Source organism: Rattus norvegicus, chromosome 11 (genome assembly GCF_021556685.1).
Source record: "Rattus norvegicus strain SHRSP/BbbUtx chromosome 11, alternate assembly SHRSP_T2T, whole genome shotgun sequence".
In the NCBI taxonomy this organism is placed as follows: domain Eukaryota; kingdom Metazoa; phylum Chordata; class Mammalia; order Rodentia; family Muridae; genus Rattus; species Rattus norvegicus.
In genome coordinates, this window is record NC_141544.1 from 66002684 (window position 1) to 66029453 (window position 26770).

General features: G+C 40.6%; 1 protein-coding gene across 5 annotated transcripts in view; it reads right to left on the reverse strand.

Moving 5' to 3' along the window:
- Morc1 (MORC family CW-type zinc finger 1) overlaps nucleotides 1-26770 on the reverse strand; it is a 205898-nt gene that overhangs the window by 123928 nt on the left and 55200 nt on the right. For 2 of the 5 annotated variants that reach the window (XM_087576598.1, NM_001172090.1), the window contains exon 9: nucleotides 14384-14509. In XM_087576598.1, coding sequence (XP_087432724.1) covers nucleotides 14384-14509 — 126 coding nt within the window. Of the gene's footprint in view, nucleotides 1-14383; nucleotides 14510-14614; nucleotides 14739-26770 lie in introns of those variants that run through there. The other 3 variants (XM_087576599.1, XM_087576600.1, XM_087576601.1) reach the window with 3 other exon arrangements.

Consider the following 26770-nt stretch of genomic DNA (forward strand, 5'->3'; position numbering starts at 1 on the left):
GGCTGGCTAGCCTTCCCTAGCCTGGAAGATGCTAAGCAGGCTTCTGGGAAGAATTAACATCAATAGGCACACAGCTGTGGACTCCAGCCAGGGAAGATGGGCCCAGTTGTGCAACAGTGGCAAGTCTGTTCTGGGGTTAACTAACTGCTTTCTTACTGGACTTGATGGCTGTTCTATGGGACAGGATGCACATCTGGAACCACAAACCTGTCCAAAAGCATAGAGCTCTGGGGGCAGTCAAAGCCCCTAGTGAGGAAGATGCTGCTCTTATTTTGCTAACTGGACAGGATGTGCCTGTCAAACTGCCTTCTCCAACAGCCATGTTTATGCTCACAGAATCGTTCTACTCTCTGCTTTGGCCAACCTTTTCTGCAGTGGTCAGCAGAGACTATAGAAACTTGTATCCTGTCAAAGAACAGAGAATAAATAACTTTGAATGACAAGCTCTAAGTGGCCCAGACTACCTCCAAGAGTTGGAGAACATTACAGAAAAAAAAAAAGAATCAGAAAGAGTGTAAGAGCAGGAGGAGGAAGAAAGTGTGCACACCAACTTCTGGGCAAGACACAGAAGCTGTACTATTGAATGCACAGAAGCTGTGGTTCAATGCTTAGATCTGTGCAAGATCAGACCCATCAGCATCCTGTCAAGGGGACTCACCCCTTTTTGAGAATGTATACACAATATACAGCTGACAGAGGAGCAAGCTGGTTAGCTGTTTATTAGCTTGCTCAGCCTGCTTTTTGATAATAACCAGCCATCCTCCATGGCCCCTGCTTCAGGTTCCTGCACTGATTTCCTTTCACTGAGAACTGGAAATATAAAATAAAATAAACCATTTCTTCCCCAAGTTGCTTATGGTCATGGTATTTACCACAGCAATAGCAAAGCAGGACAAGAAAAACTTCTCCATAATTTGGTATAAACAAGTAGTTCCCACCCAGGGTCCTGTAAATAAACCTATTGAAATTCACACACACACACACACACACACACACACACACTCACACATGCATGCACAGTGGTAGAAGGAAGAGGGGGTTCTTGGAAAGATGGAAAGGATTAGTGGAGGAGAACATGGATGAAATACACGTTCATGTACAAAGATGTTATAATAAAACCCATATCATTACAAATAATATATGCTAATAAAAACAAAACTTGAAGAGGAAAAGATTTGTGGAATATGTCACTCTGATGTAGTTAAAGTAACAGGCAGGTATAGAGGATCCATGGAACCTGACTCTTAAATTTTGTCTTAAATCATCATGGAAAGGAACATTCTACAATATTAGGCTGGGGAAAACCCAAATCACAACAACCCTCACTCTGTGCTTTTACCTCACAGTCCTAACGAATCAGGAGCCCATCAGTCACTCAAATCTCATTGAGAAAGGCACAGGACAGTTAATTCTATGTGTCAACATAACTGGGTTATGACCAGAGAGCTGGTAAAATGTTACTTCCAAGTGTGTCTGTCAATGTGTTCCTGGAGGAGATGAGCATTTGCAGATATAGATGAGCAAAGACAATCCTTTCTCATCAGTGTGTCCCCTCAAGGGTAGTAGAAGCATAAAACAAAGGCAGGCCAATTCAAGCTCTGCTTGAGCTGAGGCACTCAACTCTTGTCTTGAAACATCAGAACTTCAGATTGTGGGCCTGCATGTGCTGTGTGTTTCCTACTCTTTCCCTGCACAGGTCCTTGAGCCGCTGGACTCAGAATAAAAGTTGGGCTGTCTACTGCCCTGGTTATCAGGCCTTTGGTTTCAAGCTGAACTATATTACTCGTGTTGCTGGGCTGCCAGTTTCCACACTGCAGCTGGTAGGAGGTCCTGAATTCCACAATCATGTGATGAATCCCCATATCAAAGTCCTTGACTCTGTCACAAGTCCTGTTTCTCTAGAGAATCCTGACTAATAAAATCACTATTAATTAAACATACCCAAAGCACAGAGATCATTTGCTGGAGGTCAAGCTTTCCTATGATGCATGAAAAGCAGTGTATAAATCTGCACTAAAGAAGTGCACAACAGGGCCGGCAAACTACAGCCCATGGGCCAAACTGAGCCACTGACTTCTGAGACAGCCTCACACCTGACTCACCATTTTTTGATGCCTTTTAAACTAAAGGAAATATGCAAATGTACTAACACGCTTTCTACATAGACATAAAGAAGCAGCCTGGCAACCCATTTGCAATAGCCTTTAAATTGTGGATTGATCTAAAAATGCCTTTATATTTTCTGACAGTTAAAAAGTTTTGTAAAGATTTGGTTTTGTCTTTATTTTTATTTACGTGTACGTGTCTATGTAGATGTCACACTTCTGGAGTGAGTGAGTAGGCCAAGGAGGGTATAAGATCCCCTGAACTTAGAGTTAGCAGGCAGTCGTGAGCCTCCAAACATGGGTGGTAGGAGCTGAACTCAGATTCTTCGGAATAAGAGCAAGAGTTCTTACCCACTAAGCCATCTCTCCAGCCAAATGTGGTAACTTTAAAGAATGGAAACAATAATACAAATATTTCATGGGTTTCTATATGAACAGGTCACACATCAGTTAAATGGTTGGTAGCTAGGGTCCATTTAGTTTACTGATGACACTTCTCCATTATCTTAACAGATGCAGAATATATTATACAAGTCAAAAGAGCTTCATGAACAAATGAAGACAAACTGGAATTCTCAGAGTCTTTCTGCCTGGGTTCAGGCTAATATGTACCCTCTAAAGTAATATAAGGTTGAGCCAATCATATTGGCAGAAATTCTGTTTCATTTCTGTTTCATTCATGGGTGACAACTGTGTTACCAATCTCATAGGGTTGTTACAGGAAGTAAAATTTTTAACACACTAAAGAACTTAAAACAACTCTTCCTGGTTGCTGCCGCCACAGAGAGCCCATGGGCAGCACCCCGCGAGAAAACTTGAGCCTCGGGACCACAGGTAAGACCAACTTGTCTGCTGCAAGAAAGCTGCCTGGTGAGATCCGGACACACAGAGGCAGAGTTCATCTACGACCGGGCACGTCCTGTGTTTGCCTGAGGTCCCACACCCGCGGATCCCAGCCGGCAGCAGCTCTCTGCTCCCAGACCCCTTGGGAAAGAGGCCTCACCGCCTGGTCAGGTGGGCACTCCTGAGGCTGCAGAGCAGAAGACACCACCAACACTGCCCACCCCTGCCCACATCCCTGGCCCAAGAGGAAACTGTATGAGGCCTCTGGGCTCCCGTGGGGGAGGGCCCAGGAGCGGCAGGACCCCTGCCTGAGACACCGCCGGAACCTGAAGCAAACAGACCGGAAAAACAGTTCTCTGCATCCAAATCCCGTGGGAGGGAGAGCTAAACCTTCAGAGAGGCAAACAAGCCTGGGAAACCAGAAAAGACTGCTCTCTGCACACACATCTCGGACGCCAGAGGAAAAAGCCAAAGACCATCTGGAACCCTGGTGCACTGAAGCTCCCGGAAGGGGCGGCACAGGTCTTCCTGGTTGCTGCCGCTGCAGAGAGCCCGTGGGCAGCACCCCACGAGCGAACTTGAGCATCGGGACCACAGGTAAGACCAAATTTTCTGCTGCAAGAAAGCTGCCTGGTTAACTCAAGACACAGGCCCACAGGAACAGCTGAAGACCTGTAGAGAGGAAAAACTACACGCCCGAAAGCAGAACACTCTGTCCCCATAACTGACTGAAAGAGAGGAAAACAGGTCTACAGCACTCCTGACACACAGGCTTAGAGGACAGTCTAGCCACTATCAGAAATAGCAGAACAAAGTAACACTAGAGATAATCTGATGGCGAGAGGCAAGCACAGGAACCCAAGCAACAGAAACCAAGACTACATGGCACCATCGGAGCCCAATTCTCCCATCAAAACAAACATGGAATATCCAAACACACCAGAAAAGCAAGATCTAGTTTCAAAATCATTTTTGATCATGATGCTGGACGACTTCAAGAAAGACGTGAAGAACTCCCTTAGAGAACAAGTAGAAGCATACAGAGAGGAATCGCAAAAATGCCTGAAAGAATTCCAGGAAAACATAAATAAAAAGTAGAAGCCCATAGAGAGGAGACACAAAAATCCCTGAAAGAATTCCAGGAAAACATAAATAAACAAGTAGAAGCCCATAGAGAGGAGACACAAAAATCCCTGAAAGAATTCCAGGAAAACACAATCAAACAGTTGAAGGAATTAAAAATGGAAATAGAAGCAATCAAGAAAAAACACATGGAAACAACCCTGGATATAGAAAACCAAAAGAAGAGACAAGGAGCTGTAGATACAAGCTTCACCAACAGAATACAAGAGATGGAAGAGAGAATCTCAGGAGCAGAAGATTCCATAGAAATCATTGACTCAACTGTCAAAGATAATGTAAAGCAGAAAAAGCTACTGGTCCAAAACATACAGGAAATCCAGGACTCAATGAGAAGATCAAACCTAAGGATAATAGGTATAGAAGAGAGTGAAGACTCCCAGCTCAAAGGACCAGTAAATATCTTCAACAAAATCATAGAAGAAAACTTCCCTAACCTAAAAAAAGAGATACCCATAGGCATACAAGAAGCCTACAGAACTCCAAATAGATTGGACCAGAAAAGAAACAAATCCCGTCACATAATAGTCAAAACACCAAACGCACAAAATAAAGAAAGAATATTAAAAGCATTACGGAAAAAAGGTCAAGTAACATATAAAGGCAGACCTATCAGAATCACACCAGACTTCTCGCCAGAAACTATGAAGGCCAGAAGATCCTGGACTGATGTCATACAGACCCTAAGAGAACACAAATGCCAGCCCAGGTTACTGTATCCTGCAAAACTCTCAATTAACATTGATGGAGAAACCAAGATATTCCATGACAAAACCAAATTTACACAATATCTTTCTACAAATCCAGCACTACAAAGGATAATAAATGGTAAAGCCCAACATAAGGAGGCAAGCTATACCCTAGAAGAAGCAAGAAACTAATCGTCTTGGCAACAAAACAAAGAGAATGAAAGCACACAAACATAACCTCACATCCAAATATGAATATAACAGGAAGCAATAATCACTATTCCTTAATATCTCTCAACATCAATGGCCTCAACTCCCCAATAAAAAGACATAGATTAACAAACTGGATACGCAACGAGGACCCTGCATTCTGATGCCTACAGGAAACACACCTCAGAGACAAAGACAGACATTACCTCAGAGTGAAAGGCTGGAAAACAACTTTCCAAGCAAATGGTCAGAAGAAGCGGGCTGGAGTAGCCATTCTAATATCAAATAAAATCAATTTCCAACTAAAAGTCATCAAAAAAGATAAGGAAGGACACTTCATATTCATCAAAGGAAAAATCCACCAAGATGAACTCTCAATCCTAAATATCTATGCCCCAAATACAAGGGCACCTACATATGTAAAAGAAACCTTACTAAAGCTCAAAACACACATTGCACCTCACACAATAATAGTGGGAGATTTCAACACCCCACTCTCATCAACGGACAGATGATGGAAACAGAAATTAAACAGAGATGTAGACAGACTAAGAGAAGTCATGACTCAAATGGACTTAACGGATATTTATAGAACATTCTATCCTAAAGCAAAAGGATATACCTTCTTCTCAGCTCCTCATGGTACTTTCTCCAAAATTGACCATATAATTGGTCAAAAAACGGGCCTCAACAGGTACAGAAAGATAGAAATAATCCCATGTGTGCTATCGGACCACCACGGCCTAAAACTGGTCTTCAATAACAATCAAGGAAGAATGCCCACATATACTTGGAAATTGAACAATGCTCTACTCAATGATAACCTGGTCAAGGAAGAAATAAAGAAAGAAATTAAAAACTTTTTAGAATTTAATGAAAATAAAGGTACAACATACCCAAACTTATGGGACACAATGAAAGCTGTGCTAAGAGGAAAACTCATAGCGCTGAGTGCCTGCAGAAAGAAACAGGAAAGAGCATATGTCAGCAGATTGACAGCACACCTAAAAGCTCTAGAACAAAAAGAAGCAAATACACCCACGAGGAGTAGAAGGCAGGAAATAAGCAAACTCAGTGCTGAAATCAACCAAGTAGGAACAAAAAGGACCGTAGAAAGAATCAACAGAACCAAAAGTTGGTTCTTTGAGAAAATCAACAAGATAGATAAACCCTTAGCCAGACTAACAAGAGGACACAGAGAGTGCGTCCAAATTAACAAAATCAGAAATGAAAAGGGAGACATAACTACAGATTCAGAGGAAATTCAAAAAATCATCAGATCTTACTATAAAAACCTATATTCAACAAAACTTGAAAATCTTCAGGAAATGGACAATTTCCTAGACAGATACCAGGTACCGAAGTTAAATCAGGAACAGATAAACCAGTTAAACAACCCCATAACTCCTAAGGAAATAGAAGCAGTCATTAAACGTCTCCCAACCAAAAAGAGCCCAGGTCCAGACGGGTTTAGTGCAGAATTCTATCAAACCTTCATAGAAGACCTCATACCAATATTATCCAAACTATTCCACAAAATTGAAACAGATGGATCACTCCCGAATTCCTTCTATGAAGCCACAATTACTCTTATACCTAAACCACACAAAGACACAACAAAGAAAGAGAACTTCAGACCAATTTCCCTTATGAATATCGACGCAAAAATACTCAATAAAATTCTGGCAAACAGAATCCAAGAGCACATCAAAACAATCATCCACCATGATCAAGTAGGCTTCATCCCAGGCATGCAGGGATGGTTTAATATACGGAAAACCATCAACGTGATCCATTATATAAACAAACTGAAAGAACAAAACCACATGATCATTTCATTAGACGCTGAGAAAGCATTTGACAAAATTCAACACCCCTTCATGATAAAAGTCTTGGAAAGAATAGGAATTCAAGGCCCATACCTGAACATATTAAAAGCCATATACAGCAAACCAGTTGCTAACATTAAACTAAATGGAGAGAAACTCGAAGCAATCCCACTAAAATCAGGGACTAGACAAGGCTGCCCACTCTCTCCCTACTTATTCAATATAGTTCTTGAAGTTCTAGCCAGAGCAATCAGACAACAAAAGGAGGTCAAGGGGATACAGATTGGAAAATAAGAAGTCAAAATATCACTATTTGCAGATGATATGATAGTTTATTTAAGTGATCCCAAAAGTTCCACCAGAGAACTACTAAAGCTGATAGACAACTTCAGCAAAGTGGCTGGGTATAAAATTAACTCAAATAAATCAGTTGCCTTCCTCTATACAAAAGAGAAACAAGCCAGAAAGAAATTAGGGAAATGACACCCTTCATAATAGACCCAAATAATATAAAGTACCTCGGTGTGACTTTAACCAAGCAAGTAAAAGATCTGTACAATAAGAACTTCAAGACACTGAGGAAAGAAATTGAAGAAGACCTCAGAAGATGGAAAGATCTCCCATGCTCATGGATTGGCAGGATTAATATAGTAAAAATGGCCATTTTACCAAAAGCAATCTACAGATTCAATGCAATCCCCATCAAAATACCAATCCAATTCTTCAAAGAGTTAGACAGAACAATTTGCAAATTCATCTGGAATAACAAAAAACCCAGGATAGCTAAAGCTATCCTCAACAATAAGAGGACTTCAGGGGGAATCACTATCCCTGAACTCAAGCAGTATTACAGAGCAATAGTGATAAAAACTGCATGGTATTGGTACAGAGACAGACAGATAGACCAATGGAATAGAATTGAAGACCCAGAAATGAACCCACACACCTATGGTCACTTGATTTTTGACAAAGGAGCCAAAACCATCCAATGGAAAAAAGATAGCATTTTCAGCAAATGGTGCTGGTTCAACTGGAGGTCAACATGTAGAAGAATGCAGATCGATCCATGCTTATCACCCTGTACAAAGCTTAAGTCCAAGTGGATCAAGGACCTCCACATCAAACCAGACACACTCAAACTAATAGAAGAAAAACTAGGGAAGCATCTGGAACACATGGGCACTGGAAAAAATTTCCTAAACAAAACACCAATGGCTTACGCTCTAAGATCAAGAATCGACAAATGGGATCTCATAAAACTGCAAAGCTTCTGTAAGGCAAAGGACACTGTGGTTAAGACAAAACGGCAACCAACAGATTGGGAAAAGATCTTTACCAATCCTACAATAGATAGAGGCCTTATATCCAAAATATACAAAGAACTCAAGAAGTTAGACCGCAGGGAAACAAATAACCCTATTAAAAAATGGGGTTCAGAGCTAAACAAAGAATTCACAGCTGAAGAATGTCAAATGGCTGAGAAACACGTAAAGAAATGTTCAACATCTTTAGTCATAAGGGAAATGCAAATCAAAACAACCCTGAGATTTCACCTCACACCAGTGAGAATGGCTATGATCAAAAACTCAGGAGACAACAGATGCTGGCGAGGTTGCGGAGAAAGAGGAACACTCCTCCATTGTTGGTGGGATTGCAAACTGGTACAACCATTCTGGAAATCAGTCTGGAGGATCCTCAGAAAATTGGACATTGAACTGCCTGAGGATCCAGCTATACCTCTCTTGGGCATATACCCAAAAGATGCCCCAACATATAAAAAAGACACGTGCTCCACTATGTTCATTGCAGCCTTATTTATAATAGCCAGAAGCTGGAAAGAACCCAGATGCCCTTCAACAGAGGAATGGATACAGAAAATGTGGTACATCTACACAATGGAATATTACTCAGCTATCAAAAACAACGACTTTATGAAATTCGTAGGCAAATGGTTGGAACTGGAAAACATCATCCTGAGTGAGCTAACCCAATCACAGAAAGACATACATGGTATGCACTCATTGATAAGTGGCTATTAGCCCAAATGCTTGAATTACCCTAGATGCCTAGATCAAATGAAACTCAAGACGGATGATCAAAATGTGAATGCTTCACTCCTTCTTTAAAAGGGGAACAAGAATACCCTTGGCAGGGAAGAGAGAGGCAAAGATTAAAACAGAGACTGAAGGAACACCCATTCAGAGCCTGCCCCACATGTGGCCCATACATATACTGCCACCCAATTACACAAGATGGATGAAGCAAAGAAGTGCAGACCGACAGGAGCCAGATGTAGTTCGCTCCTGATAGACACAGCCAGAATACAGCAAATACGGAGGCGAATGCCAGCAGCAAACCACTGAACTGAGAATAGGACCCCCATTGAAGGAATCAGAGAAAGAACTGGAAGATCTTGAAGGGGCTCGAGACCCCATATATACAACAATGCTAAGCAACCAGAGCTTCCAGGGACTAAGCCACTACCTAAAGACTATACATGGACTGACCCTGGACTCTGACCTCATAGGTAGCAATGAATATCCTAGTAAGAGCACCAGTGGAAGGGGAAGCCCTGGGTCCTGCTAAGACTGAACCCCCAGTGAACTAGACTAGTGGGGGGAGGGCGGCAATGGGGGGAGGGTCGGGAGGGGAACACCCATAAGGAAGGGGAGGGGGGAGGGGGATGTTTGCCCGGATACCGGGAAAGGGAATAACACTCGAAATGTATATAAGAAATACTCAAGTTAATAAAAAAAAAAAGAAAAGAAAATGAATGGAATAATTAATAAAAAAAAAAAAGAACTTAAAACAATGTCCGTTCTTAATGTGTTCTTATTGTCTAATCCCTCTAGTTTTAGAGAAGAAATATATTATGGATTGAGAATGAATTACTTTTCTTGTCATAATGTGAAAAACTTACAAAATTTGATGGGTGGCTAACATGGAAAAACAATTATTTGTAAAGTAATTAAATGTTTGGACTCTTTGCTAGCTTTGGTCACTTTGACACAAGGTAGTCATCTGAGAGGGAGGAACCTTAGTGACAAAATACCTCCAGAAGATTGGGCTGAAGACTGGCTTTATAGGCATTTTCTTAATTATGTGGAAGGGCCCAGCCCTCAGTGTGTGATGCCACCCCTGGGCTGGTAACTTGGGTTCTATGAGAAAGTAGGCTGAGTAAGCCATGGGGAACAAGCCAGTAAGCAGCATTTCTCCAGGCTTCTGCATCAGTTCCTGCCTCCAGATTCCTGTCCTGTTTAAGTTCTTGCCCTGACTTCCCTCAGTGATGTATGGCTATCTGGATGTATAAATGAAACAATCCCAATCTTCTCAAATTTGCTTTTGGCCGTAGTGTGTAGTCTGATATCTATATGCAGGTGAGGGCTGGCACAAATTAGGTCAAGGCCATGATTGGACAGAAAAAAAATATAAGGTGGGGACAAAGCTTTTGTAAGGTGGGAGAGAAGAGAAAGGAGCAGAGAGGCAACATGGAGGCAGATGTAAACGACCTATCATCATGCATCTCTACACAGATTCAAGTTGTTATGAATATTTCTTAAGGGATGGATTTCTATAGGAAATTTTACCTTACCTAGATGGGCAGTTTATATCCTTATCAATTGGTTGTGAGTTTATTGTGTGAATGTATTGTGGATTGAGAATTTAAAATATAAATCTGATTGTTGGGTTTTAGTTTGTTGAGTCTTGATTTTACATGGTAGCTGGAACCAGAGAGTTTGTGGCTAGTAAAGAGACGCCAGGAGAGATACTAACCAGAGACAAATTATGGTTAGTTCCATATGGCCCCACGGGTGCCAGAACTAACTCTAGAGACCAGAGTGGCAAAGCACCAGGCTGGAACAACTCGAAAATTGCATGGGTCTGAGAATACTTGCAGGCAGCGTGGAACCACTAAAATAAAAGTACCCCATAGTGCCATGTGACCTTTTGGGTGCCGGTGCTAGTTCGGGATAAAAGGTTAAGGTATTTTTAATATTTACTGCAACAATAGTGTTTAATCATATCAATAGGAATCCTAACTAAGACCAACTCACTGGAAGGGCTCAGTGGGAGAATGCTCACTTAGAATATCTAAGGACATAGGATCTCTCTAGAGCACAAAAATCAACCAACCAACCACACAAACAAACAAACAAACAAACAAACAAAACAGAAGCCAAATCCACAATAGCAAAGCCAAATGGCATCCTGGATTCTCTCACTGTAATGGTTTGGTGGGCATTTCATTCTCAGGCCTAGTTTTGTAGTTGCTGTTACTAAGTTCAAAGTCCAATTTGAAAGAAGATTGACTTCTTTTTAGAAGAAACACTTCTAAAATCCAAGGTGACATTATAATAGGTTTTCCCCTTGATTCTCTTTTACACTGACTATTGCTCATTCAAATCATAACCTTGGTGTAGTAGAAATTAGTCTCTACTATACTCAGAGAAGAGCAAACATAAGCCTTGAAGGCATACAATTATTGGTGACCATATACTGAAATTATCATTTGCTTTTTAAAAAAATCAGGTTCTAATCATATATTTTATCTGGTTTGAATCATTCATCTTAGGTCTAATCATATTTTTGGATCAAAATGAAACTAAGAGGAAATTGTTTAAACAATGAAGTCATTTTTCAAAGGATGGGAAATAAGCTATTGAAGCATTTTTGTAGGGAGTGAAGGTGGCACTAGAGGTGCCAATTCTGCATTAGTGCTTAATCTAAAATAATAAACTGACAACTGAATGATAGAACCTGACCCCAGACTATCAGCATCCCAGTCTACGGCTGCAACTTCAGAATTTTGTGATAATTTAAACATACTTTGTGTGATCATTTCTAAAAGTTGAATGTAGTGAATCTGTCCAACCTTGTAACTGAAAAAAATTGTTCAAATCTCCATTCCAGAAATGGAAGCTGCCACCTCCCTGATACCTTTATGTGCCTCCCCCCCGTAAATATAACTTTTATTCACCTGATGTAAATGTCAGCTCAGAGATTTACTGCTAAATAAGCTCACACTTTCTAGTTCCTTTAGAGCTCTGGCTGGCTGATTTGCTTCAGGTTTTTTGGCCCAAATCCTCCACAAGCTGACTGATTCAATCTGACTTTTCTGGCTTCTCACTGAATTGCTCTGCTTGACCTCAAACTAACTCTTACAATTTGTTCTCATCATCTGGCTCCTTCTCACTCTCTGGCTTCAACTGCCTCAGCTACATGAACTAAATGGAACTGAACTCAACTTCATTACACTGCCTCCTGTACTGACTGGTTGACATGAACTCAACTCCCAACTCACTGACAAACTGAATTCTCTCCCTGGGGTGCTCTTTAATAGCTTTTCTTCTGAGAGTTGAGCGGATCATTTCTCTGACTTGTGCTGTTGAATTTTTCTCTGATTGGTCACTTTATCTGTCCCTCAATTATTCGGGTTTAAAGGTGTGTACTAAGGGCACGTCTGCATTCTAATCAGATCACACAGACCTAGGTCTTTAGATGTGATCAGAGCAGCCATGTTGCTGGATTAAAATTCCTCTACATGCTCCTAACACACGCGCACACAGAGACTCCCTGCTAATAAAATCTTGAAGGAAAAGATCCTCCATGAATCCACAGGAGAAGAGAAAAGGGACTCCCTCTAGCTCTTAGTTTCTCTGTCCCTGCCTGCATCAGGTCTCCCCTCTTAGTGGCTAGGGAATTTCTAACATTTACCTATCTCTGGCCACACCTAAAATGCAAGATGATTGCCAAAGCAGCTGTAAGGGCTCCCTCAACTTGGTTCTCTAAATATCATTGTATAAAGCAGCAATGGGGAAAGGTCAGTTATGTGTCTCTTCACTGTGAAAGCAGCTAGAGTGTCGTGCAGGCCTCGCTCTATCTTCTGCTCAGCCATCCAAGGTCTGCCTCCCAGAATTCTATCAACCACATGGCAGCCTTTCATGTTTCTCCCAGAGTGTTCTTCGCTTAATGGGATAAGCCTCGGGTCTCTCAATGGTCTTTTGGCAAACGGTGATTTCCTATGAAATTGATATTATCTCAGTAGCATGTGTCCATCCAAAAGGATCTGATTCTGGATTTCTCCCTGTAGACATGGTCGACTGGTGCTGTGACTATCTAGTTGCATAACCACATTTAGTAGCCACATTACAGTATGTGGTAGAATCAACATTCTGGCTCAATTACGGCACCTATGTACCTTTTCATGTAAATCACTTATCAGGCCTATGCTTCTGTAATGGACTTTTAAAAATCTAAAGGCTGGGATTGAAGAAATAAATGGTTCGGTGAGTACTGAGGACATGGGTTCAGTTCCCAGCACCCATATTGCAGCTCACAAGTGTCTATAACTCCAGTTACAGGGGACCCAAGACTCTCTCACAGATATACATGCAGGCAAAACACCAATGTATATAAGGTAAAAATAAATACATTATTTTAAAAAGTATAAAGGTTTATCTGTCACTTGTCCATATAATATTTGTTTAATGATTTCAACTCTTTTCACACCTTGGTTTTTAGTACTACTTAGGAGATATATTCCAGGGTCAAATATGAATTGAAAAAAAGTTCACATTTGGCTTTTTAATCCAAGTTACTACTGAAAATACTGAAAAGAGCATAATGTAGGAAAAAGCTAGCGGCACCAACACACACACACATATGGACATTGACACAATGCCTGCTCCTGACAGCATAGAGCTAAGAATGTCACTTCAGAAGGTGAATGCAAGCATACTAGCATGGAAACAGCAATCTTCGACAATAGGAGTTTTAGGTTGTAAAACTCAGCTTCCTAAAATTTCTTCAGAGAATAGAAAGGAATCCATTTTCCAATATTTTGGACATTTTTCTTAACCAAACTCACTAAAAAAGAAATAAGTTGAAAAGACTAGCTGACTGATCCACAAGATCAGTATTACCTCCTACAAGATTGGGACCAATGAAAAGGAAAAACTGTTTGATATTTACGAAATCAATGAAATCATATTACTACCAAGACATAAAATGAGAAAATAAAAATAATGTTTAAAAGGAAATAAAAATATATATAGTAAATTATAAGTGTATCAGGTGTCTTACACATCTGCTCATTCTATACGCATACCATGCCCAACCGTAAGCCATGCTTCGCTTAATGATAGGGATACTATATTATAATCTGAGAAGTCAGTCATAAGCCACAGTGTACTTACAACACTAAGACACTTGTGTCACCATTAAGTGGTAAAAATCCTATGGAATCACTTTCTTATACTCTCATCCTGAAGAACATTACTGCATATAACAAGATCATATGGAGCTTAATAGTTCTAACATACTATATAAACTACAAACACCTCCAGTCATGTTCTCTGCATGAAAACAATCACAACCAAAGCATGAAAGCGAACTGCCAATTCCTACTAAGGGTCTTATTCAAATGTCATGTTCCCTGAAGTGTTCAGTCTTTCCCGAGAGCAAAATGAAACTCTTAACCTCAGTCAATGCCTTCTTCTTGACAATCTGAGGAGTTATATCAGTTTTACATGTAAAAAGTACCATGGAAATAAAGGAAACATGTTACCTGGGTTTGTAGAGGGAATAACATAGGTGCTTTGTCTGAACTCTTTTGGCCTGAATAAATATTCTCATCCGGGGTTCAAAATACAGAACAGCTGTGTAGGCTCTGAATGACCGTCTCTCTGGAAATCTGAAATAGAGAATGTGAAAGGTTACAGCATAGAAGGTACCATTCTATTTAAGAAGAAAGGTATTTTTCTGTTGCTGAGGCAACACTATGATCAAGGCAACTAACATAAGGAATAGGTTGAGTAGGATAAGAGTTCATCAAGGCAGGGCAGCATGGCATGTTATCTGGAGCAAACCACAAACAAAAAGCAGAGAGCACGCTAAGTAGGAATGGCCTGGGCTTTTCAAACGTCAAAGACCACACCTCTAGTGACACTCCTCCTCCAATAAGGACACACCTCCTTCTCCTTTCGAAACAGCTGTACAAACTGGGCACTACATATGCAGACATTCTCTTTCGGGTTTCTGTATACTCTTAGAAACCTTTTTCCAGAGCTAACGATGCTGCAAACACAAGCAAATCTTACCACATTTATGGCAGTAAGTCTCTGAACAGAAGGCAAACATAGATAACATTTGCTTTGGTCAGAACTAAAATTTACTGGCAGTTAACCAATTCTAAGAAGATACATCAGTCACAGGAAATATACTTTACATTAACAGACCCAGTAATTGCTGCAGAGAAACAAAAATCAAGCAAATAAACAATGCAATCTTCCTGTCCAAACATAACTAAGAGAGATAGATTGTGGGCTCATGTGAACCGAAGGAATTTCTACCAATCAGTTGTGAGCAGGGAAATAAAATTGGGAAAATTCTTACTTGCTTTCAGAACTTTGAAGGGGCATATAAAATTTAACTCCATATGTATATCAAGTATTAGAATAAGTACTTATGGTCAGCTGAGAGGACACGCTAACATAACAGGTGAAAGAGGACAGAGATGAAAGAAAAAACTACAGACTAGAAGACAGAATTAAGGAGTCAAAACAATGTCAGCAGTCTGAGGAAAACTACTGTGGTAAGCTGCATGGTGCTGGGAGGTTGCTGGAACACTGTGCCTCTTAGTAGACCTGGAATATTAAAATCCACTTTGTGTGCTGTAAATATTCTCCAAATAGACAAGAAATGCTGGACTGAGCCAGGCTTAAGAGGCAGCGTTCTGTGCTTCTAAGCTAAAGGAAAGGCTCTGAGAGTAAAGAAAAAGCAGGGAGCCATTCTCTCTGGTGCAGGAGGAGACACACCTGATGAGAAGGAGCTCTGAGGTCTATCTGAGGGCTCTGCTCAGCAGGCACTCAGTCCAAGGGCAGAACTCTAAGGGACTCTGGAAACTGAAGGTGAAGCCCTAAGTAATCCAAGGGTTTGCTGGTAAGATATAATTTCCTTTGGATACCGTCTGAAGCTCGATCAAAGATAAGGCATTCCTTCCTTTTCTCTGATTTCATTTCTCTGTTCACAACTGGCTAGTAGAAATTCCTTTTGTTCCCATGAGCCTCCAATCTATCTCTTAGTTATGTTTGAACAGGAAGATTACGTTATTTGCTTCATATTTTTGTTTCTCTGCAGCAATTACTGGGTCCGTTAATGCAAAGCATATTTCCTGTGACTGATGTGTCTTCTTAGAATTGGTTAGCTGCCCATAAATTTGAGTTCTGACCAAAGCAAATGTTCCAATTTTCTGACATAAATTATGTCCAAGTACCTAGTATGTGGCTATTATGCCATAAATATCAATGCACTTTTTAATTTATTTTTAAGTTGGCATATGAAGTAATGGGTTTCTTCATTACAGCACATTCATGCATATATGTCATTAATAATGCACTTGTAATGCAACAAGGGATGCTATCTGAATTACAGTATTGTACTATGATACTGCGGTTTTCCTTTAGTATCCCATGGGTTAGACATTTAAGTAGTATCTGTTCACTTTGTCAAGAAAAGAAAAACAATAATTCTTGTTTATTAACATCCCAAGGAATCCTGCCACTGTTGAAATCCTTTCCGATCCTGTGATTTGAAATTGGCCTGAAGCTGCTAACTCCTTATTTGTACACTTATCAAAATGGACACATTGTTGATATTTCAAGGTTAAAGTCGAGAGTTATTCAGAGAGATTGGAGATTTCAATCAGGTGTAGAGTGCTTGCCAAGCATGCACAAAGCCCTTGGTTCAATTCCCAGTACAGCAAAACAACAGCATAATTTATAAAAGAGTTTATGAATTGTAGAAGTATGGTGAGAATTCAAAGTGATTAACAAGTTCTGCTACACACAGGTACCTCCCCCCTCCCTCTTCCCCTCCCTTCCCTTTCTCTCTCTCTCTCTCTCTCTCTCTCTCTCTCTCTCTCTCTCTCTCTCTCTCTCTCTCACACACACACACACACACACACACACACAAATACATACACACCATATGAATAATGACAGTATATTTCTGTTTGTTTGGAGGACCAGGATAACATATTTTTAAGAGAAAAATCTATGTAGTCCTGGCACTTGCTATGTAGACCAGGCTGGCCTCCATTTCAGAGATCCCCCGCCTTTGCCTCTTGAGTACTAGGATTAAAGATGTGTGCCACGCCTCAGGATGAGGCAATCGTCTTGCCTCCGTCTCATTACTGGGATTAGAGATGTTACTGTAACCTAGATAATACTTCTACCTTTTGATGCTGACTTTATTAATTCAAAAATATTTATAGGTATTTACCTATATAGCATGCTTGTCATAGGCCATCAAGACCTTCCTTCTATGAAACAGTCCACTGGAAGGATTTATGACTATGATTTATCACAGGTCTGTGATGAGGATACACATAGATGCAAAGAGGAAAATGGGAGAGTCTGGAAGGACCCATTTGCCAGTTTCTTACTTTTTTTCATTTTTATCAGCTATTCATTGCCATAATTAGATATTTGTTGGAAATACTTGGGGAAGGTTTTATTTGGGTTCCTATTTGCAGGGACTTTACTCCATGGTCATTTAGCCCCACACACTTAGAAAGAACATCATGGTGGCAAAAGTATGTGGCTTTTCACATCATGCCTGATCAGGCAGCAGAAAGCCCAATAGGAGAGGGCTTTGCTGACACACATCCAAAAGTCCCATCACAGATCCACTTCCTTAGGCTTCACTTCCTAAGCTTCCACAACCTCCAGTAGTACTGCCTCATGCTGGAAACCAATGATTCAATACATGAATCTTTTGGTAGGACAATGTCCAAGCACAAGATTTCCCTTTCATGAAGATCCACATAGCAGTGTCATCTTCAGCTATGAAAACTCAATAACATATTCCCTGTGTCCCATCCAAGGGATATTTCTTGAAAGACTCAGTACACAAGATCTGGGTTTCTGGGAATCTAGTAGCATTCACACCTGCTACTTATTCTGTGTCCAAGTTCCAGGGTGCCAGGAGGGTTTCATTGTAAGTCATTGTTCCTGTTTCTATGTAACTGTGAAAAACATGACAAAAAGCAACTTCGTAAAGATAGAAGTTTTGAGCTTGTAATTTCAGGTCAGTTAATCAATCACTTCCAAGAAGTCACGCAGGGACTTAAAAGCTTCACATCAAGATCTGAGTGAGAATATAATGCACAAAACCGTCCTTACTTCTTCCCATCTAGCTTTTTCCTCTCTCATATACTTCAGGAATCTCTGCCTAGGGAATAGTGCTGCCCACAATGAGCTCAGCCTTCCTCCATCAATTAACAATCAAGACACCCCTCCACATGTACATATGTCATGCCATGTACATAGGCCAACCAGATATAGTTTCTAATTAAAACTCACTTCCCAGGTAATTCTGGTGTGACAAGTTGGCAATTAAAACTGACCAGTGCAGTCCTCTTTGCATAATCTAGATGTAGTGACACAACTTTTCAGTTAAATGAAAGGGTTCTATCCATGTTGGAAACTACCAGAAGCCAGCCATTGGTCAGCCTTATATGTTAGCCCTTCTCAGGATTGATACAGGATTACTTTTTCTATACTCCTGTCTTTTCTCCAGTCCCTGTTTGTGACAAACATAACGGAACTAGTCCTAATTTCTGAAGTCTGAAGTATAAAGAAAACAGGGTTAAATACAGAATGCAAAGCTTCTTCTTATTCTAGGCAAATTAACCCTGTAGTTTCATCTCTTTCCAGCTTGGATAGTCAACTACTTTCAGTTCTCAAATATGGCTCATATCATCTAATCTCTAGACCACAGCATATATGATTTTTGTTCAGTCTTGGCTAGCTCCTTTAGACCTCTCTGGGTGCATCCCTGAAATCTCACTTCTGCTGAAGTACTTCCGTACCTCCAGAGTGTTAGAGCCTGTGTGAGTCCCTCCTTCTGTACCTCCTGTCCCAGTTACTATCACTACCTCTGTATTTTTCTCTCCACCAGGCTGTAAATTCCATGCAGTTAGTGACCTCATTCATTAAATAAATGGTTCTTGTGTGAACGAAGGATCATTCACAGCTTCTCTTGCTTAGTTTAGGATGAGTAGCAGAGCATTCCCCATGTGATGAGGTCTTTTCAGGGAAGATCATCTTCAGTGTTGATGATATCCAATTGTAAATAAAACCATGCACTTGAGGGGCTAGCAACGACATGCCCAGTAGTCAGGCTATGTTTAGAAGACAAAGGACTGTCTGCAACTCTAATTGTAAGGACCCTCTTTGCATAAACTCTTCAAGGGCTTTTCTTGTCTCATTTCTGCACAAACATCCTTCCTTCTGCCTCCCTGTGCTTTGCCAGGGGAGTCCATATCTCTATCACGGTGTGGTTTCCCTTTTCACTTTCTATTTAATTAGCTCTGATAAGAAACTGAAGTAAGCCACTCTCCCCACCTCCAGCCCTCCCCACTTAGAGTCACATGACAAGCAGGAGTAAAGAAAAGGCTATTTTAAGGCTGACCCTACTGCTTGCAGAGTCTGGGGAATATGGTAGAGGAGAAGCAGATTAAAATCGGTGTCCTTTTCACTGCTTCGACTTGAGGATTCTTAGAAGTCTGTCTGCAATTTGTCTTCTATGGTCTGCTGTGCCATCTATGCAGCTTTCTTTACATGATCTGTACACATTCTTCTATTTCTGGGGCTGCTCCACATGTACCTTAGATGCATATTAATAATAATAACAGGAGTAGTAGAAGAAGAAGAACAGGGGAAAGGCAGGAATGTGAGGGGGCAAGCCACTGCAGCCAGTTCTTGCCTTTAGCTACGGATTCAGATTACTGGGGCTGGAGTTTAGGAGCATAAGCTCAAGGATGCCCCCAAATTCCTTCCCTCTATGAAGTTTGGAAGTCACAGCTCGGTAGACATAGCAGGCAGGAGATACGAAGGTGGAAGATCACAAGAAAGGAGAACATACTCGTAGGTGATTAGGGATAGAAGATTATCTGAGAAAGCTAACCCCTCCATATAGCCACAAAGACAATAGACTCCTACACAAGCCATCAACTAAACTACTCTTGTGCTACAGTATGAATGTCTCCGCAAAAATCCAAGTTAAAACTAAAAGTCCATTGAGTGACAAAAGTCCAACCCCTTGGGAATCTGTAAGAGAAAACTAGATCATCATAAATCCATCCATATATTCATACATTAATGGCTTAATTGGTTAGTGGTTATATCCAGCGCTGATCTTTTATAAAAGTACTTTTGTCTCTCTCACTGTGTGGTCCTCTCAACTGTCTGACTGTGTGGTGTCATCTAATGCTTTAGGGCACAGTACAAAGATCCCAACAGAAAGAAGACCTTTACCCATGGTCTTAGATCTCTTAGCTTCCAAAACTGTGAATTAAGTAAGCCTCATCTGAATAAATAACCTATCGTCATGTATTCTAGTATAGCCACAGAAAAATAGACTAAGGTAATTTATACAGTCTATGGCTGGAACATGGGTTCTGAATTCCAAGCACAACATTAAGCAAAGTCCTTTTACAGTACCACAGAGGTGTCATACGTTCTGTATAAAGTAGTTATACGACAACCAAAATTGTGTTCCCAATAAAGCAGATGTGTTGTTATAACTGACATTAACGAAGTCTGCATTATCATGCACACAAAAAGCTCCATAAAGAGTTTTTAGCTAGTGTAAATTCTGAACTTTGAACAGACTTACTGAATATTAGGTCGTAGATTACACCTAAGAGAAATGTCAACTGCAAGAGGTAGCTTCAAAGAAAAGTCCTAAGCTACAGGGGGTAATAAACGTCCTTCTTCTGTGATTACCACAAGATGTCAGCAGCATGTAAGAGCAGTCTGGAGCTGTAGCAGTGATGTGTCCCAGCCAGCTTGATTAAGATGCAAACTAGGGTCATTATGGAAGGCTGCCCACTGACTGTCAATTTAAAAACTGCTGGCAATGTGGCACCTAATTTCAAAACATGACCTAGGACAAAATCCCTACTTTAATTCTGTGCATTAGATCATCACTCTGAAGCTGGTCGAGATGGTGTTCTCCAGTCCCAAGAGCCTCAGCCCTGATGGGTTCTAAAGATAAAGCAGGCCTTTCTTAAGACAGTCAATTCCATAAGCCTTATTTTCTTCTCCAGGTGTCAGGGCTTGTATCCAGTGTCCTACATATTCAGGACATTTAACTTATAATATTTACAATATACTAAGTCATTGAAGGTAATATGAGCACAAGAAATCCAAGTGTAAAACAGAGCAGCTGCAATGGATCATGGAATCAAATCAAACAAACAAAGCCCAAAGCATTAGAAAAAGATGCCTTAGAGGTGATCAGACCTCCAGAGTTTGAAATGGAAGAGACTCCAATTGTAACAAAGTCCCTTTCACATCACATGGCTCTCCAGTGATCTTCAGGGATGACGGGTGCTATGACTAAGACTTCCCAGTGCCTTCCTACTATAGAACCTATCATAATGCCTAGAGAATCACACAGACAATATAGCATTCTAATTAGTCACTTGAATCTAACCCATTTCTGGCCCGACATTTACCAGACACTGGCTTAGTTTCCTAGTGTACAAACTAATGGCATTATAACAAAAGCCAGCAAGAAGAGCTGTGGGGAGAAGTGGAATGCAAGAGTGGAGACAAACAGCACTAGGATCTTCCACATAGATGCTGTATAGCTGTGTTTTATACAAAGGAACACAGAAGTTTAGAACCATAGACAACTGGTCACCAGAATAACAGCTCTCCATAACCACTTATGCACGCATAAACTTCATGTCTTCAACTTGTTCATATAGATCTGGATTCAACGATCCAGTGGCCCCATTTTCTGATCCTGTCTACCACTATACATAGAATAAATTCTATGGTATTAGGCAGCCAACAGCTCTTAGCCATCCAATTAACCCTAATGTCTCTACTGGCAGCTCAGGCTATTAGGCAAAGGAATTAGGGTTTTTTTTTTTTTTGGAAATAAAGACATAAAATCAGGTTGTCAGAGTGAGCATACATATAGTCTCCTGGTAAAACCCAGAATACCATTAGTGAGGCTGGAGAGCCTAGAGGTTGGGGCTCTCCTGATAGATCCAGGCATCCAAATTATTCAGTCAGACAACCTCCAAACAATCAAGCATTCTGTTGGAGTATAATGGATTACCTTAGAAGAGTTTTTGTTTTATTAAAGGTTTAAAAAGATTGGTCTCGTAGCTACTTAGGCATCAGGGACAGGTTTAGAGGACCAAGGGTAGAAATAGAGACACCCTGGTGACAATGGAAATTGTGTTGCAATAATAAAGCTAGATATGACTGGGTGTGCACCAGAACATTATTAACTCCATGCATGTGAATCTTCCTAGAGAGTGAAACCACTATGAAGTGAGTACTAAGAATTAGGCCAGGATTTGAGCCACAGGTGATAAATAGTGGGAATTAGAAAAGGTCCAGAGAAAAGGCTTAAAGGTGCTTAAGGTGGAGGAGGAAGTGGTGGTTATAAAGAGCTTAATAATTGCTGCTAACTGTGGCATATTTCCTCAATACCAGCACCCAGGAAGCAGACAGGTGGTTTCCTGAGCTGAAGGCCAGCCTAGTCTACATAGCATGGCCCATGCCTGCCAGGGCTGATTAGTAAGACCTTGCCAGAAAATGATAGGGGGGGAAGAGAAGGAGGGAGGGAAGAAGAAAGGGAGTGAGGGAGGGAGGGGAAGAAGGGAGAGAAAGAAAGAGGGAGGGAGGGGGGAAGAGAGAGAGAATGAGAATATAATTATATCTGCATGACATTTCTCAATAATTTGGGCCCAGAAAGTGAAAATAAAAAGCTTTTAGGGCACACTATTTTTGAGGCAACATTTTCATTTAAATAAATTCTGTAATGAGAAGAAAAGGACATGTTTAGGAATAATATATGTTCAAAAGTTTACTTCTAACAAACTATGAAATAGTCGTTTGAGGACCTAGCCGAGAAAATGAACAATAAATTCAAGAAGGGAGAAAATGATGTGGAAGATGCAGAGGAATTTAGAATAAATAGTGTAATTAAGCTTAAATAACTGTTTATGCCTGATTTGATAAACACTGTAAAATGTGCAACTGTAATCCCAGACAAATCCAAATCCTAGACAAGGACATGAGAGCACTCCACGCCTTTGAAATGACATCAATAAAAATGAACTCCACAGTTAGATAATAGAATCTCAAGTTTAGGCATGTTTATTAAATGTAAAGGCAAACCACCAAAACAATGCAACAGAACAGCTCATTGGCAAACCTTTCAGACAAGAGAAGAGTTTTCTCCCTTGGAGAAACAAAACTACAACTATGTATTTAGAAAGGGAAAGACAGAAAAATATGAGTGGGGAAAAATAACAAACAAAATAAATGAATAAAGTAAAAATAACAAATGAGACACCTGACATATGCAATGTCAGCCCATTGTCAGCCCACCCATAGCCAGGGCACAGTAAATGTGTATTACATAAAATGCTAACACCGCCAAAACGGGTGACAAGGTCTAATGCATTAGGCCAAACAAACCATAATAACTGTCGTTGAAAGGCTGTCCACAGGAAGAAGGGATAGTAAGAAAGAAACCATTAAAGAATGGCTGCTTTCTGATAAAACTGAAACAAAGTAGAAGCATATGCTGGCTGGTAGCAACATTAATTCTAATAAAAGGTTCACTTAAGAAGTTGTTGAAGTCAGAAACATATTGCTTAGAAACATACATAGCACAAGTTTGTGGAAGCCATGAAACCTAGACTTGGCCATTTACATCATAGAGAATTCTAACTGTTCTCAGAAACTATTATTAAGGACAAGGGAAAAAAACAGATTTGTGTAACCAAAGGATATCTCAAAAATGAAAAGAAAAATGATAAATTAGGTCTAATCTAAACTGGCATATAGTGAAAAACAGGATGGATTTCAAGATTCAAGTTCCAAAGGTGGGCTTGGTATAGCATATGCCCATTACCCCAGCACTTGTGTGTGCTGGCTGTGTTTTTTCCAACTTGACACAAGATAGATCTGAGAGGAGGGAACCTCAACTGAGAGAATGCCTGCATGAAACTGACCTGTAGGCAAGTCTATGGGGCATTTCTTGATTAATGATTCACATGATAAGTCGCAGGCCATTATGAGTAGTGTTAGCCCTAAGTAGTCTTTTCTGGAGACATAAGAAGCCAATAAGCAGCATCCTCCACTTTTCCATGACTTCTGCTTCAGTTCATTGTCTAGATTCCTGCACTACCTTGAGCTTCTGCCCTCTTTCAAAAGACTGTGATATGGAACTATGGGGAATAGGGGGAAAGCTTTGGGATCAGGTATGGGGAGAGACGGAAGAAAGGACGAGAGGGCCAAAAGAATGAATGGAAATCTGCATCTGACAGAGGGGACATCTTGAAGACTTGCCAGAGACCTGGAGGGAGAGGTTCCCAGGAATCAATGGGGAGGGACCTTAGTTGAGACTCACAGCAATGGAAGGTCCTGAAGAGGTCACCTCCTACTCTTAGTAGTAGCCACGCAGGAACCACATTGGAGTGATAGGGACACCAACCCATCCACAAAACTTTTGACCCAAAATCTATCCTGCCAACAAGAAATACAGGGAAAGGGATGGAGCAGAGACTGTCTGAATGACCAACCAAGTAACATGCCCAACTTGAGACCCATGCCATGGGCAAGCACCAATCCCTGACACTATTTATGATACTTTATAATGCTTGTGGACAGGAGCCGGATTCCATCAGCAGCTAACTAAAACAGATGCCGAGACCCACAGCCACACATTGGATGGAGCTTGGGGTCTCTTATGGAAGAGTTAGGGGAAGAACTGAGGGCCCCGAAGGGGATAGGAACTCCACAGGAAGATCAACAGAATCATCTACATGGACCCTTGGGTTTCTCAAGGACTGAAACAACCAAAGAACATACATGGGCTGACCTTCTGCATACATGTAGAAGATGTGCAGCTCTATCTTCATGTGGGTCCCAACAACTCAAGCAGGGGCTAAACCTAAAGCTGTTGCCTATGTGTGGAATATGCTCCCTTTACCGAACTGCCTTGTCTGGCCTCAGAGAGAGAGGGTGTGCCTAGCCCTGCAGATACTTGAAATGCTAGGATAGGGGGATACCTAAAAAGTGCCAGCATCTTCTTAAAGGGGAAGGGGAGGGGTACTGGGAGAGGAACTTGTTTGAGGGAGGGCCAGGACAGGGGGCAGCAATCAGGATGTAAAGTGAATGGATGAATGAATGAATGAACAAAAACTATCAATTTTCCTACTCAAAACTTTATGATGTCTTAGGTCTGATTCATTTTCTTTATTTTGTAATTGGCTGCATAAATGTCTTGAGAAGCTTCAGGCATCATTAGACAATCTGGAAACAGCGAGAACTTTCTCCCTCAACTTAGGCTGACAAATTATTCCTCTAATAATGTACTGTTTTCTGACATTAATGTTGAAATGCCAAGGCACTCTGACAGATAACTATTTGGAAATGTGTATTCAAAGCTTTTAAATAGCATGAAATATCAGTTCTGGAACCAACTGCTAAACAGAAGGGCAGGGGCAGTGGGAAGTGTGGAGAGTGTAATGGAGGTGCTGGTAACAACTCTGGCCTCCGTCCTGATATTGGCATCCTAATGCTGGCAAGGGGGTTCCCAGCACTACAGCAATTAGGCTGGTTCCTTTTTTCCCCCTAAATAAACTAAACCCTCCCTCTATTTCTGTTTATTTAGAATTCCACTTGCTATAAAAACAAGAAAAAATATAAAATGGAAAAATTACAAAAGATAATCCAAAGGTATATATTTTAAACAATATACTAAAAGAGACTTTCTAAGTTTCACCTCAAAGGTAAAGGAAATGACGCTCTCTGCTAAGCTTATGTGTTTACAGGAGTCACGACACCTCAGCCTAAAACCATTCTGTTGAGTACAATGGCTACTGGCTACTGCTGCTATTGGATACCACTCCAACTTCCTGTGTGCTGTGTGTCTAAAACATACTCTGGCCTCAAAGATTTTGTTAAAAACAAGAGAGAGGGAGAGACAGAGACAGAGAGAGAGACAGAGACAGAGGGAGAGACACACAGACAGAGACAGACAGAGACAGACAGAGACAGAGACAGAAACACATTTTCAGTATTTTTCATATTGAGACTGAAATTGAATTATTTTGAACATATCAGATTAAATAAAACAATACTAAAATCATTTTCATGTGTTTCTTTTGACTTAACACAATAAGAAATTTAAGGTTAGACTAGGTAACAATACATAAAACAAATTGAATTATAGTAAATTGTTTTTTTTTAAAGACTTAATTTTTATTTATGTGCTATATATGTGACTCTGTGTATGGTTGTGTGTGTGTGTGACTGTGTGTGTGTGTGTGTGTGTGTGTGTGTGCATGTAGAAATCAGAAGAAGTTGCATTTGACATCCATTTTAGTCCGACATACCCCTTGATATGTGATTGAAAGCCCCAGTAAGTTACTTTATGCCAACTTCACTCACTTGAGATTCTACACGTACCTTTCTCTCAATACCTTCTCATTCTGTTTTCCTTGGGTCCAAAAATAGATAAGAATGATTATCCTAATTGATTTGTTGATTACATAAAAGCAAGGGAATGAGTTGACACAAAGCCACCTTGAGAAAACAAACCCTGTAGTTGACTTCTCGCCATATTCTTTTCACTTTTGGTTTTATTCTTTGCTCCCTACTCTATCTACAGACCACTCACATCTACCCACCTTGTTGATTTGTAATAATAATTCTGATGTTGTTTGTTTTAATATATGTGGAATAGTACACTATTAAGGAACTTTGTAAGTCATCACCCAAAGATTTCCAAATGTCCTGGCATCGTGTCACCTGAGAAACATCTGGAAACATCCAGCCTTGATATCCACAGAGTCTAAATATGACGTATCGATGAGGCCTATTTAAGAAGCTTCCCAATTCACTGGATGTTT